This window comes from Populus trichocarpa, chromosome 16 (genome assembly GCF_000002775.5).
Source record: "Populus trichocarpa isolate Nisqually-1 chromosome 16, P.trichocarpa_v4.1, whole genome shotgun sequence".
Taxonomy (NCBI): Eukaryota; Viridiplantae; Streptophyta; class Magnoliopsida; order Malpighiales; family Salicaceae; genus Populus; species Populus trichocarpa.
Genome location: NC_037300.2, coordinates 13,208,263 through 13,226,955, shown reverse-complemented (window position 1 = coordinate 13,226,955; position 18,693 = coordinate 13,208,263). Strand labels below are relative to the sequence as shown.

Sequence of the window (18,693 nt, the reverse complement as noted above, 5' to 3'; positions counted from 1 at the left end):
ATGTATTACAATGGAGGTCAAAGATTTGGTTACTGTCTCCATGAATAAGTGTCTATATCTCGAGTGATCACTTTTTTTTTATTCAATTAACTGATAGATGAGGATTAGTTACTTTCTAGATACCATAGAATTTCTAGATATTTATCTAGTTTTCTCAATAATTTGAACCCCTTGACCTTTTTGATAATTTATTTTTAATCACTTGTAGCTGGTTTCTTCAAGCATGGAAATAATTTAGAATTGAAAAGGATACTGTAAGAAAATAATTATATATAAAACTATAGATATAAAATACAAATATAGAAGGATTGAATTAAACAGTCGAAGAAAAAACTTAATTTTGATTTGTGAACGTTGGCTGAAATACACTTTAACCATTAAAAAAGACAATAATAAGAAGAGTTATTACCGGGCAAATAGCTTATGCCTTGTGGATCTGGTGATGCCTCTGAGACCATGAGAAGAATGGGTACTGAAATAAAAATAAAAATAAAATAAAATAAAAATTTAGAAGGGAAAAAGCTAGCTAGCAATCAATCAACCATGAAGAGAAGAAGGAGCATAAAAAAGGCATTACCGGAAAGGAAGAAAGCGATTGACAAAACCGTCCCAAGTTCTTTCCTGTGTTAGGTTAGAAAAACCTATAAAGACAAAATTCCCGTGAAGCTTCCTTGTTATTTCTAATGTCTTTACTTCGAAAAATAGCAATAGCCCTCGAGTATCATCTTTTGATTCAGTTTTTATAAAAATTACTTGGACGTAATAATAATAATTTTTTAAAATATTTTTTATTTTGAAATATATTAAAATAATTTTTTTAAAATTTTTTAAAATTTATTTTTAACATCACTTAAAATTATTTTGAAGCAAAAATAATAATAAAAAATTAAAAACAATTTTAAACATAAAATAAACATACTATTTAGGTGTGCTTGTTTTTACTTTTGCTTTTACGTTTATTATGGGGGTACAATACTCCACAGTAAAAAATACATGAACAACAGATTCATGTTTTTGCCGTTGTTTTTTTGTATTTAGTGGTGGCCCACCACTAAAACAAACATACAAGCATCATGTTGTCTTTCCTTTGATTTTTTTTTTATATAGAAAAAACATGCTTGTTTGACATTGAATGAAGATATTTTTATAATTTTTGGTGTATATATTTGTGTTGGTATCTCTTTTTAAAATAAATCTATAAAATAACCAAAGATATTTATTTAAAAAATAATATAGAATTTCTTATCAAAATAGCTAATTTTAGAAAAATCTCTATTATTTACAATTCATTCTTGCTATTTAATATGTATTTCACTTCTATGATTCTATTTCATTTACCAAAAATACAAAAAATAAATAAACAATATTTTCACTAGTTGTTTGTTAAAATTCAATAAAAATTTTTTCATATAAAAACTAATTCATGGATACTCAATTATTGTTTGGTATTATTGTAGTGATTGTTTTTTAAAATATTTTTTATTTAAAAATTCATTTAAGTAATATTTTTTTTTTAAATTTATTCTTAACATTAACATAACAGAACGATCTCAAAATATATAAAATATAATTTAAAATAAAAAAATAAAAAATTTAAATTTATTCAAATTGAAACTGAAAAACAAACTATCTCTTAAAAAATAAAAAACTAGACCCAAGCAGTAAGTAAAAACATATCCCGTATCCTTTCTATTTCAAAAACACAAAATCTTAATCTTAAATTATTTCAAAAATAATTATTTTTATATCTTCATTTCCCATCTTATAATTAAATATATTTCTACCGTCGTACCATGAAACACAAAACTCAAAGCAAAAGCAAACTCGTACTCGGTAATTAGAATCGAAATCAAGTTTCAACGTCATCAACAGTGATTAGTAGATTACCGGACAGCAAATTTTCTGGCTCTCGTGATGCTTTGGTGGGGCCCTTTCATCACCATTAATCCCCGCGGATTATCCCTCCATCAGCTTTCAAAATATTAATCATGAAATGCTATAAGCCTATAAGGACGCGGTTGCATTACATTCATCCGTGATGTCCGTTTCAGGCCATTTATAGCTTAATTTAATACTGCCCTCTCAGGCTCCACTTGAAAGCTTAATTTAATACTGCCCTCTCTCTCTCTCTCTCTCTCTCTCTCTCTCTCGTTTTCTCTCTCTTTAAAAATAAATGTTTGTCACTAGACAAGCGTGTAATTACAGGGGTACCATGACAGTATGAGATCAAAATGCTTTAATATTTTAAACTTTTTACTGGGGCCCAGGATAGAAGTCCTGATGAACATAAAATTATATAATCCACGGTTGTTGTTTGAGATATCTAATTAATTAATTGTATGGTTTGCAAGGATTAACTTATTTTGTTTAAGAGATATAATCCACCGTGCTTTAAAAAATATTATTTATTTTTTAGATTTGAATTAATTTTTTTATATTTTTAGATTATTTTAGTGTGTTAATATAAAAAATAAATTTAAAAAAATAAAAAAATATTAGTTTAATATATTTTTCAAAAAAACACTGAAAAACAACAAGTACAACAATAATAAACACTAAAAAAATATTATTTTAAGCTCTATTTGGTGTATTATATATATATATATATATATATATATATATATATATATCTTAAATTATAGTAAAATTTATTTAAAAAAAGCTACAGTTTATAATTTTTTTAAAAATTTATATTTTTTTAAACTATAAATGTGTAAAATGAATCATTAAAAAGTTGGAAATCATGTGTTAAAAAAAGGAGAAATTTTATTCTTTCAAGCTTGTCAATGCCGTGGTAATTTATTAATCAACTAGGTTGGCAGTTGACTACCAATACTAAATTCACTTCTATTTAAATCTTAAATTAAATTATTTATATATGAATTGATGCATTTTAATATGAACAACAAACTTACGAGAGGCTTTTAAAAATAAAATTGTCAATTTGTATAGACAAACACTTGATATATTCAAGATTTAATAGCCACGCAATACTAATTTAAAAGTCACTTGCGAGAGGCTTTTAAATTGTCAATTTGTATAAACAAATATTTGATATATTCAAAATCTAATAGCCACGCAATACTAATTTAAAAGTCACCATAGGGTTTGAAATTCAAATTTCATTTTTAATAGAATTATACAATACAATATATTTATTAAAAAAATATTAATAGAAAATATTTTTTTTTAAAATAAAGATGAATAAATCATGAGGATACAAGATATGATACATTTATTATACAATACAATATATATAAACTAATAATAAAAATAATGAAAGGTAACAATATTTTTTTCATCAACCCAATAAAAACAAGCAATCATTGTAGAAATCATTTATCTTAATACTTTTTCAATGTCCCATGTTTCCTTCTTTATTTTTCCAATTCCTCCCCAAACTTTAATCCAAAAAATGTTATGATAATTAAAAGAAAAGTCCTTCCATTTCTTTTTTTTTTAATCATATCCATTGCTTGAATTTAAAGGCAATCAAGCCGATAATTTACGATTCCACTAAAAAAGGTGGATAATTTATGACTCATAACTATCCACCACATGATGATGATGATTAAAAATATTAGACGAGCCAAGATCACCACATGCACGTATAATCCGTGGAGTGAGAACCACTCGATCCCAACCGACCAAAGACAAATTAAATAATAAATTAATAAATACGGATTCAAAATATCAAAACATAGCATGATCCAATACATCCCTCCTCGCACATTAAACTCCACGATGCACGCCTTGTCTTAGCTAAACGACACCACATACGAGGCGTAATTCAACCTTTTTACTTTTATTCTTTCTCATAATAAACCCAAATAATATAGTAATATTCATTTGCGTTTCTATTTAAAAAACACTAATCTCGTAAGAACATTTCTAAATTATAGATCATTTTTTTTATACATCGTGTATTATTTACTTTTATTTCATTTTTAAACTAAAAAATACTATATATTTGATAATAATATTATTTTTATATCAGCATAAGCACATTCACTATTTTTTTTAAAAATTATTTATGATTTTTTTTAAAAATAGCATCTTAAGCTAATATTTTTTTGTTTTTTTAGCCATATTCTTTGTATTAAACAAGTATTACTATGCAATTATTTTATCATTGAAGGGTAAAAGAATACTTTTTCTTAATTCGTAGTTTGTATCTGTATTTCAATGAGAAGGGAGGTGAAATTATATTTTATACACGGAAAAACCTGAAAAATATTATATTATACAGTATTAAAATGGAAATATAAAAAAATATAAAACAAAAAAATTAAATAGAGAAAGATTGAAAGTAATAAATAATACAAGGCGTTGATTCACACACTCACTCGGAAGAAGTCTCTCCACGTCTTTTTCTACAGGGTTCAGACTTCAGACGCATTCATTTTCTCTAACAAAAAAAATAAAAAATAAAAAATAAAATCCCTCTCCTCTCCCTCGGCCTCTTCCTCCTCTTCCTCGAGAAATGTAAGAGAGCGGAAAATCAAGCAACAGAGGCAGATACAGAGTGCAAAATCAGGGTTTATTTTGAGCAACTGATAGCTCGAGATTATAGTCAAAATGCCGTTGACGAGATACCAGATAAGGAACGAGTATAGTTTAGCCGATCCAGAGCTGTACAAGGCTGCTGATAAAGATGATCCAGAAGCGCTTTTGGAAGGTGTCGCCATGGCTGGCCTCGTCGGCGTCTTGCGCCAGCTCGGTGACCTCGCCGAGTCAGTCTCTTTCTCTCGTTTTCTTTTGGCTTGAGCTTGACCTGTGTTTGTTTGTTGGCGTGAAATGCTAGTTTGCTCGGGCATGAGTTTGAGTTGGAAAGCGTGTTTTTGGATTTTTGAGTTTTAGATTGGATTTATTTTTATATTTTTTTAACCTTTAGTTATGGAAATGCTGAATAAATCTCTCTCTTTTTCTAAATTTAGTAATTGAGTTTTGTGCTGAATTGGAAATTTTAGTTAAGATTTTGAGCAAAATTAATTTGAAGAATTATGCTGTTCATTCTCATGGACTTATTTGTTAAAATTTAAAGGATTTTTTAACTGATAAAAACAATGAATTGTAGTTCAAAATGGTTGGGAAATAAATAGAGAAGAACAATGTCATTTCTAAAGAGCAGGTTCTCCTAATGGAATATTTATGTATATATAGCTGAAACAGTGGCATAGGCTGTAAGTTGATTAGCAGTAATGCGCCGTTTGATCATGTGTTCGTATGAAAGTCTATTCTTAAAGGAAAATAGCATTCTTGTCATTTCATAATCTAGAAAGCATGTTATAGCAGTTTTGGAAATTGTTTAATGTGTTAAATTTCACATTCGTTCGATTTTATGATTGGAGTTTATAGTGTTATGTTGTTACCTTCATGTTTCTTGAGACAGATAGTCGGTTTCTGTTACTCATGGTGTAATATGTTTGTGTTTGGTAATTGTTTAATTAAAGATGTTGTGATGTGGTGATTTTGGAACCATTAAAAGAATAAGCGCTTAAAGGAATTGACAAAATTAATCGTTCACATAATGGGGCACAATGTTGACCTGTCCAATCTTGAGATTTTTCTGGAGTGCTGTAGTTCATGCCATGCCCAGTAGTGTCAAAAGTAGTATCTGTTTATTTGGTCTCTGGCTAACTTTTGTCCACGTTGTTATAGTACTTTGCGACATTTCCGCTCTCCATTGTAATTCCAACATGAGAAATGGTTTTGATGGCTTTTTTTCCTGGTTTTGAAAGGTTCGCTGCTGAGATATTTCATGGACTGCATGAAGAAGTTATGACAACTGCAGCAAGAGGCCATGGGCTGATGGCTCGGGTACAACAGCTCGAGGCAGAATTTCCTTCAATCGAGAAGGCATTTCTCTCCCAAACTAATCATTCACCATTCTTTTCCAGCTCAGGTTTGAAAACAATATGTTTTTTTAATTGTTTTATGACCTGTTGGTGTGTCTGGTATTGGTCTTTTCACTAGTAGGATGGAAACATAACCCAGCTGTGTCTTTTCTTTCATTTAGTTTCGATGTTCTAAACCTTGCTTGGTAGCCTACCATATATAAAAAAAAAAGGGTAACTTGGTCTTCTTGTGAAATTTGTGAGAGTGGTTTAGAAAGTAGGCAGAATGAGATAGAGTGCATTTATTGAAGAAACCTGGTGTGGTATTCTAATAAGTAGGAACTAGGAAATATTTAATATCAGCAACATGTCGTTTCTGAGAAATCAAATACAGGTGCAATTATCCCTAGAAGGTTCTTTTATTTATTTTAAGATACTGTAGTGTGCCAATAAGTTTAGTATTTCTCATTAAAGCATCTGTGTACTGTATGGATGATATTCTGATATGATAACATCAGAGTTTTGGTTGTTTAAATGCTAAATTTTATTGCAGGTGTTGACTGTCATCCTAATTTGCAAATGGAGCAGAATCTAATTGCTCGTGGAGACTTACCTCGCTTTGTAATGGACTCTTATGAAGAATGCCGTGGCCCACCACAGTTATTCCTCTTGGACAAGTATGATTATCAGTTTGCTTTGACTTTCTAATTACAATACCAAGGAAAAAAAGGCATATTTTATAATTGTGTCAATTCTGACAGGTTTGATGTTGCTGGGGCTGGGGCATGTTTGATGCGTTATACTGATCCATCATTCTTTAAAGTTGAAACAGCATCTTCTGGAATAGCAACTGTAGAGGTTCAGAGGGAGAAGAAAATTCGAAAAAAGGTAGGTAGTGAAACGATCATCACTATATAGGATCACAATCTTGTTGGTGTCAAATGAAGGGATATTCTTGTGAATGTTCCCCAATATAGGATTCAACCAAAGTTTTTATTTGACTAAACAAACTAGTCCACCTGCTGCCTATCTTTCAAATAGTTTTCTTTGGCCTGCAGGGTGGCCTTGTTGTATAGAAGTGGTTGCAATCCTTCACAATTTTGGCATGTTTGCAGTGTAATTGGGCTAGTGGAACTTAAATGCTGACCTTCGCTCACCGCATCATGTAGTTTTCTCGTATCTTGATTGTCATGGAAAAGCTTTAGCTGTGATAAAATAATGAGCAGTCATCATTATAATACAGCACATAGAATATATCTTCTGTGTGATGATTAACCCTTACAATCTTCTCATTCTTCATTTTCTTTTCCATTTGTTTAATTAAGAATAGGTTTCGTTGAATCTTACTATTAACCCTGAATGCATGAAGTGTTAGAGAATGGTTCTTCTCAAACTGTGAATCTGAAAATGGTCATGTGTGAGCACCATGTCTTGAAAAACTTTATGAGTTCTTGAAGCCACATTCATATGAATAGTAGAGTTGGTGAATAATATGAATATATGGATTTGGACAACGCTCGGTTCTTTGAATGTGTTTATCAGTAGAGTTGAGCATTAGGTGCTTCACTTTTTTTAATCAATTTGTTTCAGTCTTAAAAAACAGTACTTCATATCTCAAGCCTGAAGGCTGAATGTTCTAGAAGCTTATTTTACTTTTCTAGCCTAGCTATTTTCTTTTTTCCAATCAGCACAGTAACTTGAATTTGCTCCCACTTTTTAGCATTGCTTGATATGATCTTGATATGTGTTAATGCTTGGGATATAATTTGCCTCATTATCTTTTTTCAGAAGAAAGGATCACGGTATAGAAATGGAGAAACTCCTGAAGTTGTACAAACATCACACACCAAGTGAGGCCTTTGTGTTTTTTCCCCCCATTAGATCCGTGCTTTAGTTGCAAAATCCCAAGCAAACATGGATGATTAATGAAGTAATCTGCTTTACTATTATGCAGATTGCATGAGTTGTTGTTACAGGAACATTTTGAGAATGGTCATTCTGACCCTGCACGGCTAGTGAAATTGAAGAGAAGGCAGATAAATGGATCTCCATTTGATCTGAAACCTGGGAAAAGTTACATGGAGAAATTTGTGCTCACTCCTTCACCAGAGCGTAAACAAGTTTGTGAAGATTCTGTCACTCGATCACCTTTGAAATTTACGTTGGATAATTCTAGTGAATCAGGCTATGAAATACATGAGGTCAGTGTGGTAAGTCCTGCAAAAAAGTCATTAAATGGAGTCGAAAGCACATCTTCATCACCCAGTGAACAAGAGGCCATGCTTAAACCTGTTAAGGATGAGTTGGATGGGGAGGCTGTTGATCGTGGAATTATTAAGGTACTTGACCCAATTGTTGATCGCGGGATGGATGAATTGCCTCCAACCGTCTATAAGATGGCTATTGAAGAGGAATTATTAGTTGATGCAGATATAAAAAGAGAGGGCACTGTAGATGGGGATCATTCTGATGATATGGCAAGTGAAGTGGACAACTACATGGATGCCCTTACTACCATGGATTCTGAAATGGAAACAGACAATGAGTATAAAGCTAAAAATGCTCCGGACTTCATCAATCTGAGGATACAAGGTGCAGATTCTGATGCAAATGAGGAGCAGCTGGGTTTTCAAGCTAATTCTTCAGATTCTCAATCTATTGGAAACTCTTCTCTGTCTGAGGGTGGGAACAGTTTGTTTAAGAAAGGAACTTCTAGCTCTTCTTACTCCGAGACTCTCTACAATTTGGTTGAGAATACAGCATCTGATGGTGAAGGATCAGGTAAATGGTTCCCTTCTGCCACTTCTACTGAAAACCATGCAACAAATGTTACTGATCTGCCATCAGATCATCCACCTGTATATGCGGAGACTGGCATAACCGAATCTCATCACCTTGTAACATTCAATGATACAAGGGAAGACAAAATCCCTGATCCTGTTGAAGCTTCTTGTAGTTCTTGTCCTACAGATTCGAATCCTGTCTTCCTGCATTCAGTTCCTGTTGCACGTTCCATGGTAAGCCCCTTGTCAGGACCTGAATTAGTCGAGGCATCCTCTGGCAGTACTGAACTTGGCTCCAAATCACCGCACTGTGAAAGAAATGGGTTATACCCGACTGATTCTTTCATTGCTTTAACTGACATCCCTTCACAGATGGGGCATGATGCTTCACTTCCAGATTCTTCTAAAAGTCATTCTGTGGATGTGTTAGATCATGAAGATCCAGACATGTTAACTGATGCTGTTGTGCATGTGTCGAACATGTCAGATCTGGCTTCTGAAAAGAAAGTCAGTGATGATTCTGTGAATGAAGTGCTTCTAACAGATTGTGCAGCTGAACATTCAACTTTGACACCAGCAGAGGAGCAATTTCCTCACTCAGCTTTGCCTGTAGTGGAGTTGGATGCTGGTGTCCCATCTCTGCCTGATAATTCAAATGTTGTGAAGCCTGATGGTTTGGTTTCTAAAGCAGATGATGAAATTTTAACGAGGGAAGGGAGCACAGAAATTTCAACACCAGTGGTGGATACTTCAGAGTCTGAGTGCATTAACGAGCATCAATTCTCTGATGTAACAGTAGATGCTTCACAAGAGGAACTTGACTCAACAAAATTAAGACTCCCATGTTCTGAAGAGAATGTGAAACTTGAAGAAATTTCTGAGGGTCCAGATGCTGAGGAAAAGAATGCTTCCACGAAGAAAGTGGATATTACAAGAGGAGATGCTACTTATTTCGAACATGAATCATGTAGTTCAGATAAACCAACTCCTGAAGATCATGTAAATTTGGCTGATGATGTAACTGAAACTGTTAAAGCAGAAGATATGGCTGTATCAACTGCTGCTACAAGTGGTGTAGATGCTGAGGAAAAGAATGCCTTCACGAAGAAAGTGGATATTACAAGAGGAGATGCTACTTATTTCGAACATGAATCATGTAGTTCAGATAAATCAACTCCTGAAGATCATGTAAATTTGGCTGATGATGTAACTGAAACTGTTCAAGCAGAAGAGATGGCTGTATCAACTGCTGCTACAAGTGGTGTAGATGCTGAGGAAAAGAATGCATTCACGAAGAAAGTGGATATTACAAGAGGAGATGCTACTTCTTTCGAACATGAATCATGTAGTTCAGATAAACCAACTCCTGAAGATCATGTAAATTTGGCTGATGATGTAACTGAAACTGTTAAAGCAGAAGATATGGCTGTATCAACTGCTGCTACAAGTGGTGTAGATGCCGAGGAAAAGAATGCCTTCACGAAGAAAGTGGATATTACAAGAGGAGATGCTACTTCTTTCGAAGATGAATCATGTTCAGATAAACCAACTCCTGAAGATCATGTAAATTTGGCTGATGCTGTAACTGAAACTGTTAAAGCAGAAGATATGGCTGTATCAACTGCTGCTACAAGTGGTGTAGATGCCGAGGAAAAGAATGCATTCACGAAGAAAGTGGATATTACAAGAGGAGATGCTACTTCTTTCGAAGATGAATCATGTTCAGATAAACCAACTCCTGAAGATCATGTAAATTTGGCTGATGCTGTAACTGAAACTGTTAAAGCAGAAGATATGGCTGTATCAACTGCTGCTACAAGTGGTGTAGATGCCGAGGAAAAGAATGCATTCACAAAGAAAGTGGATAGTACAAGAGGAGATGCTGCTTCTTTCGAAGATGAATCATGTTCAGATAAACCAGCTCCTGAAGATCATGTAAATTTGGCTGATGATGTAACTGAAACTGTTAAAGCAGAAGATATGGCTGTATCAATTGCTGCTACAAGTGGTGTGAACAATGAAGATGTCAGCAATGTGATCTGTCCGTCTTCAGAGTTAGTTTGTTCACCACCTAGGAATTCTACGGAGATGGTAGAATCTCTTTCAATCTCCGAGGATCCAAATCAGACTACTTTGAACCTTGATGAGGTAACTTCTGCCAAATGTCTGTCAGAATCACAGGTAAAGATGGAAGTGACTTCTACAGATTGGGATTCTAATTCATACAAACCAGTTTCTGAAGACTATCGAAATCAAGAGGTAATTGAAGTTCATAACCCTTCTTCGGAAGTGAGCAACCAGGAGTCTGAATCTAAAGATAACCATCAGAGTCATTGTGGGGAGGTTGGTGACAATACTGTTTGTTCGCCTGTCTGTTATCCACCAGAGTCAGGAAATGGTTTAGAACAGTCAATTGAGGTGCAAGCTGATCAAATTAGTTCAGAGTCCATGCATGCAGACGATGCAAGTTCTTTGTTGAGTAGTCAAACTTCATCTGCTGGCTACCTTTTAGGGCCAGGAATTCCTCTGGATCACACATCAGAATTGCAATCTGATCAACTAGACAGGAGATGCTTGAAGTCAGGCGAAGCAAGTTCTAGATCAGCAGATGTTAAGTCAGAACAGATACAGAATCTGCATAACATAACCGAGGAAAGATGCCCTGACCCTTCCAGTTTGAAAGATCTCTCCAGTCAAGAATTTCTACTGCAATCAGCCTGTCAGGGACATAATGTTACTGATCAAGCAACAAATCCATTTGATTCTGCTTTTCCCAGCTTTGGTGTACTCCCTGTTCCTGAGACAAGCCAGGTCAATCCAGAGGCAATGCCACCATTGCCACCTCTACCTCCTATGCAGTGGAGGTTGGGGAAAATTCAACCTGGTCCACTAGATGCAGACAGAGACATGATGGATCATAGTCAACGCACTTCTCAACCAATTGAAACATTTATTCTTGATCAGAAGGTCCAGTTTGATTTCCCAGCATTAGATAGAGAGATTGTGCATCCTTCAAACCCATTTTTGTCTCTCCCTGTTGAAGACAGTCAGAGGTCTCAACACTTGACAACAGAGTTAATGGGAAATTCCTTGCTGCCAACTCGACTCTTGTCAGAAATGCCAACCATTGACAATGATGCACAATATCAACAGGATGACCTCCTGTCAGACAGAACACAATCTGTGAACTCATCTTTGGCTTTATCAGAAATGCCTGATGAGAGGCATGAGCATGGTTTCCTTCAACTAGGAGGAGAATCCACGCAATTCAGTTCCAATCCATTCTCACTAGAGCTGGGCATAAACGATACAGCTGCTTTAAATGATCCAATGCTCACACAGGGACTACCAATCCGTCTGTTTAACCAATCAGCACCCGAAACAGGATTGGAGGTGAAATTTCCCGGACAGAGTTCACAAAATGCAGAAGGGGAACAAGGGAATTCTTCTGGTAAATCTGCAGTACCACTAAATACAGAAGAAGAGCAGCATCACCATGATTTTGTAACTTCACATGGACTGCCAATATGGCCGCCAACTACATTAGGTATGACACCACCAACATATGAAGTTGGAAAGACAAATGGAAAGAAGATTCCTCGCCCTCGAAATCCTCTCATTGATGCTGTTGCTGCACTTGATAAAAGCAAGGTAATGGTTATCTGCGGTTTCTTCTTTGCAATCGGTTTTCTGATGTCTTATGCTGTGCAGTGGTTATCTGCGGTTTCTTCTTTGCAATCGGTTTTCTGATGTCTTATGCTGTGCAGTCCTTACTTTGTGATGATTTGAACCTTTTTGCAGTTGAGAAAGGTGGCTGAACGAGTTCGACCGCAGCTGGGACCCAAGGTAGAAGAAAGAGATTCACTGCTGGAACAGATACGAACCAAGGTTCCATCCTGCATTTTCTTTTTTATTTATTTTTTCCTCTCTCGGTGGCATTACCCCCTTCGTGTTGAGGACTGATGTTTGTTTTCTCTCCCCTTTTCACTCTAGTCCTTTAACTTGAAGCCTGCAACCGCGACAAGGCCTAGCATGCAGGGTGTTCAGGGTCCAAAAACCAACTTGAAGGTTGCTGCCATCTTAGAAAAAGCAAATGCAATTCGCCAGGTCTGCCTGTCTCTGTCTCTCTCACTCTTGTGTGTGATTGTGTACATGAATATAATAATTATGATGTCTACTTTTGAAACAGGCATTGACTGGAAGCGACGAAGATGACGATTCAGACAGCTGGAGTGATTCTTAATCAAAACTCTTGTCCACATCATGTCAAGGTTGCAGGAGATATTGCCTCGAGATTCTTCGGAGATGTTATATCCTCTCCCTTAAAGTAAATATCAAACGTCTACAATTTTTGGTATTCTTTTGCTCTCTGCACTATATCATGTATAATATACTCTTCCTCCCCCCTCCCGCTCATGTCTTCAACCCCTACATATATTCAACAAAGATGTACTTGCCAGTATGCTGCTCTCTGCATCCTTAGAATTCCAGTGTCGAGGTGAAATGGTTCAAGATTGACTGTGGGTCAGCGTGTAAGCGCTCTACCCAAAGAATTGTATTGTTCTTTCTCTACGTATATTAGCAGGTGTAAATTGTTGGAGTCGCATAATTTGTGATGTGCAAGGAACATCATGAAATTTTGCAACCTTGTATGTTTTGTCACGATACGTAGTTTCTGCCATACATTGCTGTTTGTTTCTGGCTTAGGAACAATCCCTTGATGGTTTGGGTGATTCTTTACTGTAATTATCACTGAATTGGCACGATGATTTTGTCTACTTACGATTGAATATATTATATTGCAGCCAAAAGTTGGATATGCCTGATCGCATGTATGAGCGCCTTGGATTTGTCTTGAGACTTGATCTGTGTTGGTGACTGCTACTAGCATACCTAGAAAGTAATTGAAGCTTGTATGCCAGACAATTTAATTTTTGGCCAATCCATTCTCAACAATTGCATTTCACAACATAAGATAACAAGCTTCCACTTCTTAGCAGAATGCGTTTCTGATAATTCACACCACGGTAAGGTTCAAAATATGTGATGAAAGAAATTCTCATCTAAAATTTGATTAGTTGATAGAACCAGATCTAACTAGTGTACCGTGTTTAAGACTTGATCATGTCAACTTCAAGTAATTTATTTTTGTTCGAAACAACTTTCATTTAAAAAACCATTAAAACCATGACTCGGGTCTTAGACCGGGTCAGATACTAGACCAATTTTGATAGACTCAATAAGACCAGGTTAATATATGTATACTTGGCTCATACTCTTTATTAATCAAACAAGCTTTCTGGTCATATATCGAACCCATGATTGAGCTCTGTTCAAACTGATGAGGTTAATGATGCAAATATTATCTGACCATCTGTGTAGAACAAGTTTAATACGGGTGCATCGTGGGACCTAGCCGCTGATATCTTGGCTCCAAAAGAAACTCAAATGCAAGGTCCTTTATAGAGAAAAATGAAAGGACCCATTTTAAAACTAGTATGAAACACTGTGATAAGAAGAAGATGAAAGGACCCATTTTACATAATCACTAGTATGAAACACAGTTCGATCGATTTATAGAGAAAAATGCATGAATAATATGTTGTGGTAACAGAGAATAGTGTCCTTTACAAATGCTATCTTCGTAATTTCTTCTACATCATCATTATTTTTATCACAAATATCGCAACTTTTCTTATCTCATTATCATAAATAAAAAATAATTTATTTTACAAAATTATATTCCTCATAAAATATTTAATTCAAAACAAACTTGAAATCACTTTGGCATGTTAATGAGTTATAAAATGAAAAAATATAACCACAAAAAACCCGTTTATTTAGTGATAAAAGAAAAGGTAATAGTGAGTGGTGGTGGAGAAGAAAGTGATGGTGACAATGATGGAGGAGAAGAAAATGATGGTGGTGGTGATTAAAATAGTTGGATAATATTATATATAGATTACTATTTGTAAAATATTTTATGAAATTTTATTAGTTGAAAATATTTTTTTAGTAAGTGAACTAAGTTTGAAGGTTGCTTGTAAAATATTTTTGATTAATCAATTTTGCTGTAAAATTTTTTATAAAAAACAATCACAAGAAAATTTTTTTTAGTAAAATATTTTAAGCAAAACAAATGTATCCTAAATTTTATTACTACTAACTAGTGGCAATACCTCAACGTTGCATATCATGCAATAAAATTCTCACAACTTCTTTAACATGGTGATAAATCTCCAATCCTTAAACTATAAGAAGAAGAAGAAGAAGCCATTTTAAGTAATCATTTATATGGAACAAAGCTTGATTTATCGAGAAGAAGGCATGAATAATATGTTGTCTTACTAGAAATAGGAAAACACAGTGTTAGTTTAGAAAGAAAGAGATAGTTGCAAAATAGTTGCACTTTTTACGTGGAGGTGGCTTGGGACCTTCAAATTGATTAAATGGATTGATACTTGATACCATGTTACTTCTTTATAATTATATTCTCTCATTACAGGAATGACTATTTAATTCAGATTTTATGGATATTAATGTGAATTGATAAGTGGATATTTTTTAATAATTGAATAGAGTTCAAATATTATTAAATTCGACACAAACCTAACCTGAAGTATATTTTTGTATTATATAAATATATATGTAAAATATATGTATCTTAATATTGACATAACACACACATATATATTATTTTATTATTTATTAAATAATAAATAATAGTCATACAATGGATATTCATATGAATACTTAAAACTCAATGGACAAGGTAAGGATATTTAAATCTCTTACTTAATGAACAATAAGTAGGGTATAGATATAAAAAAATTCGACTCGTGAATACCCATTACCATCATTTAGCCTTATATTTTAAACTCGACAACTACTAAATCCATATCTTAATACAACATTTTTTATTCAATATCAATGCTAATATATCAAGTTTAGATTCAAAAAGAAATTCATAAAAAATAAAAAATACCAGATTTGAATATGTATGATTTATTTAAAATCCAAGATTTGTATTGATTTATGAAAATCAATCCCAAAATATTTCAAGTTAAAATTATAGTTGTTAAACTAATTGACTTGGAAAAATGTTTGAGTTACTGGATCATCCTGCAAACTAACAAGTTAACATGATTTAATAATTTTAGTTAAAACAATGTTGTTTAGTTTTTTTTTTTATTTTCTTTTTTAGTTGACTCGATCATGTTTGAATAAAATCAATCAAGTCATTATAACCCATTCAAGTCAATCAAGTTCCATAAGGTCAATGTTTTTTTTTTCAACTTGAAAACCAACCCGAGTGAGGTTTTAGGGTAAGGGATTCCTTTGTTGACCTATCAATCGAGCTAAATTTAATAACTATGGTTAGAAGTTAGAACCCATGAATAAATCAATGTAATGGTCAATTTGTTTTTTTATCAAAACATATTTCAAACAAAAGCCTATAAAGTAAAAAAACTAACACTCAGAAAGCCCATAAATAAAACCAATCCATCAACACATGTTCTTATTTTGGGGCATCTTTTTATTTTGTGACTTCTATATTCTCTTTCAGTTCTCTCTTAAACCCTTTAATAAGCAATTTCTTTATCTTAAAAGAAAATTATAAGCATTCTTAATTAGAAAATCTTCCACTTAATTCTCTTTTAAGCATTCTTAATTAACTCCTTTTAACTTATTTAATGGATAATTAGGATGGAATTCTTCTAAGTTTTATTAAACTAATGTTAAGGATCTCTTCTTAGCTACATATACACTTTAAGCATGATAGAAAGAAGAAGAAGAAGAAAAAATAAAAGATAATTTTCATTATTGTAATTCTTATTGCCAATCTCTTTAGCTTCTCTACAACCTTTTGTTTTATATAAGAGTTTTCTTCACATCTAAATACCTAACAAAATCCTATCTACCTCCTAACCAACTAACTAATAGCAACACATACTTTATTAATTAACAACACAAGCTTTATTAACTAACTCACGTGTACACCTCCTTCTTGCCAATTCCCAAGATTCTTGTCCTCGAGGATCTTGTGCAAATTTTTTGAAATTAATCATTGGGTTCTTCCTAATAACCTTGATGTTGTTGTTCATCTTTCTACTAGTGTCAAACAAATAAAATGAAACTCTCTTTCTTACAAAGAGAATAACCTTAAACTCTAGTAGACGCTTAAGAGAAAAGTGTTTAACAACTAAATAATCTTTTCAAACATTGATCAATTTTTTTGTAGAAAAATCATTCTTATCCTTAGTGATCTTCTTAGACTTGCACAACCAGATATGTTTTGCTTGTTAAGGAACCACCACCCATAAGAACCCTCCTTAAGCTTCTTCTTCTTGGATTTAGTTTCTTTTTCCTCATCAATTTTCTCAACATCACTCTCCTCTTTCTTTTTTGATCCATCATCCATATAATTCTCAATCTTTTCATCAAACGCTCCATTTTTAGAAGATCCAAAAATCATTTCATAATAAGCAATATTTTTTTATTCAAAGAATCAAACTTTACTTTATTTTCTTGAAAACCTACTTCTTGTTTCTCTCAAAAACTAATCTCAGATTTAGTTAAAGAATAACATTTTACCACTTTGAAAGTGTTTTGATCCATTGTAGTAAGTTCTTAATGTGATGAGCATTGAACATAAACATTCATCTTCTTTATGATTGACTGAATACTTGTATAATATTGGAGAGCATTGATGACTGAAATAACATCTTGTATTTTAAGTAAAGCTTATTTTTTTATTATGAAGCATAACAAGCTTTGTTATAATCTTGAATGACTTGAATAATTGAATCAAGTCAACTTTAGAAACTTCATAACCCAAGTAACAAACATGGATAATTTTGAAAGGTTCATTCATTTTCTCTTATGCTTGGGTTGCTTTTATGGATGAAAGAATCACAAAAAATGATTTTTTTGAGCTTCTTCTTCTTCTTTTTTCTTTTGAATCACAACATTGATTTCTTGAAGTTATTGGTGAATATTTCACATTTGTTCTTCAAATCTCTTGTTGTGTTCCTCCAAAACCTTCACCATGTTGTTTTCCACTATTATTAATTGTTTCTTGAACACAAGCTACCTTTCTTTACCCTTGAAAAACGACTCTGATACCAATTATTAAGGATATCTCTTTAATAACAAAGAATCTTTAAGAAGTATAGAAAGTAGAATAGAAATAAAAAAGAAGAAGAAGAAGAAGAACCAGAAGGAAAAGAGAAGAATGGAGAAAGAAGAGAATATACATTCCTTAACTTTTAAGCTTTTCTTTTGTACAAGAGTTTCTCTCTTGTTTGACTACTTAATAAAATCTTATATACCTAATAAGGTAATGTTTAAGATTATGTGATATATGTTGTTTTTTAAAATATTTTTTATTTGAAAATATATTAAAATAATTTATTTATTTTTAAAATTTATTTTTGATAATATATCTAAAAATATTAGAAAATATTATTTTAAAATAAATTCTTGAAAAGAGAAGAATGGAGACAGAAGAGAATATGCATTCCTTAATTTTTATGTTTTTTTTTATACAAAAGTTTCTCTCTTGTCTAACTACTTAATAAAATTTTATTTACCTACTAAGGTAATGTTTAAGATTGTGTGGTATATGTTATTTTTTGAAATATTTTTTATTTGAAAATATATTAAAATAATTTAATTTAATTTTAAAAATTTATTTATGATATTATATCTAAAAATATTATTTTAAAATAAATTTTTAAAAAGAGAAGAACGGATAAAGAAGAGAATATGCATTCCTTAACTTTTAAGGTATTTGTTTTTGTACAAAAATTTCTCTTTTGTGTGACTACTTAATAAAATTTTATTTACCTACTAAGATAATGTTTAAGATTGTATGGTATATATTGTTTTTTGAAATATTTTTTATTTGAACATATATTAAAATAATTTAATTTAATTTATTTTTAAAATTTATTTTTGATATTATATCTAAAAATATTTAATTTTTTTTTTCAAAAACACTGTTTAACTGGAAAAATAAATACAGTCTAACTAAATAACACCTGCTTTATTGATAACCAACACATGTTTTA

General features: G+C 32.5%; 1 protein-coding gene across 2 annotated transcripts; it reads left to right on the top strand.

Annotated features, from left to right (window-relative positions):
* The first annotated feature begins 4,345 nt into the window (after nucleotides 1-4,345).
* On the top strand, nucleotides 4,346-13,439 carry LOC7488759 (protein SCAR2). 2 transcript variants are annotated; one of them, XM_052447869.1, is made up of 9 exons: nucleotides 4,346-4,733; nucleotides 5,742-5,905; nucleotides 6,391-6,514; nucleotides 6,599-6,725; nucleotides 7,629-7,687; nucleotides 7,792-12,271; nucleotides 12,422-12,508; nucleotides 12,614-12,727; nucleotides 12,810-13,439. In XM_052447869.1, the coding sequence occupies exons 1-9, from the start codon at nucleotides 4,579-4,581 to the stop codon at nucleotides 12,861-12,863; spliced, it is 5,364 nt and encodes a 1,787-aa protein (XP_052303829.1). In that variant the 5' UTR covers nucleotides 4,346-4,578; the 3' UTR covers nucleotides 12,864-13,439. The 2 variants fall into 2 exon arrangements, with proteins under 2 accessions (XP_052303829.1, XP_052303828.1); XM_052447868.1 differs by having other exon boundaries at nucleotides 7,626-7,687.
* Nucleotides 13,440-18,693: the final 5,254 nt, after the last annotated feature.

Coding starts and splice junctions, on each gene's coding strand:
- LOC7488759 (XM_052447868.1), top strand. CDS start 4,579: ATGCCGTTGACGAGATACCAGATAAGGAACGAGTATAGTTTAGCCGAT. Junction 12,272..12,421: donor CTGCACTTGATAAAAGCAAG/GTAATGGTTATC, acceptor ACCTTTTTGCAG/TTGAGAAAGGTGGCTGAACG. Junction 12,509..12,613: donor TGGAACAGATACGAACCAAG/GTTCCATCCTGC, acceptor TTTTCACTCTAG/TCCTTTAACTTGAAGCCTGC.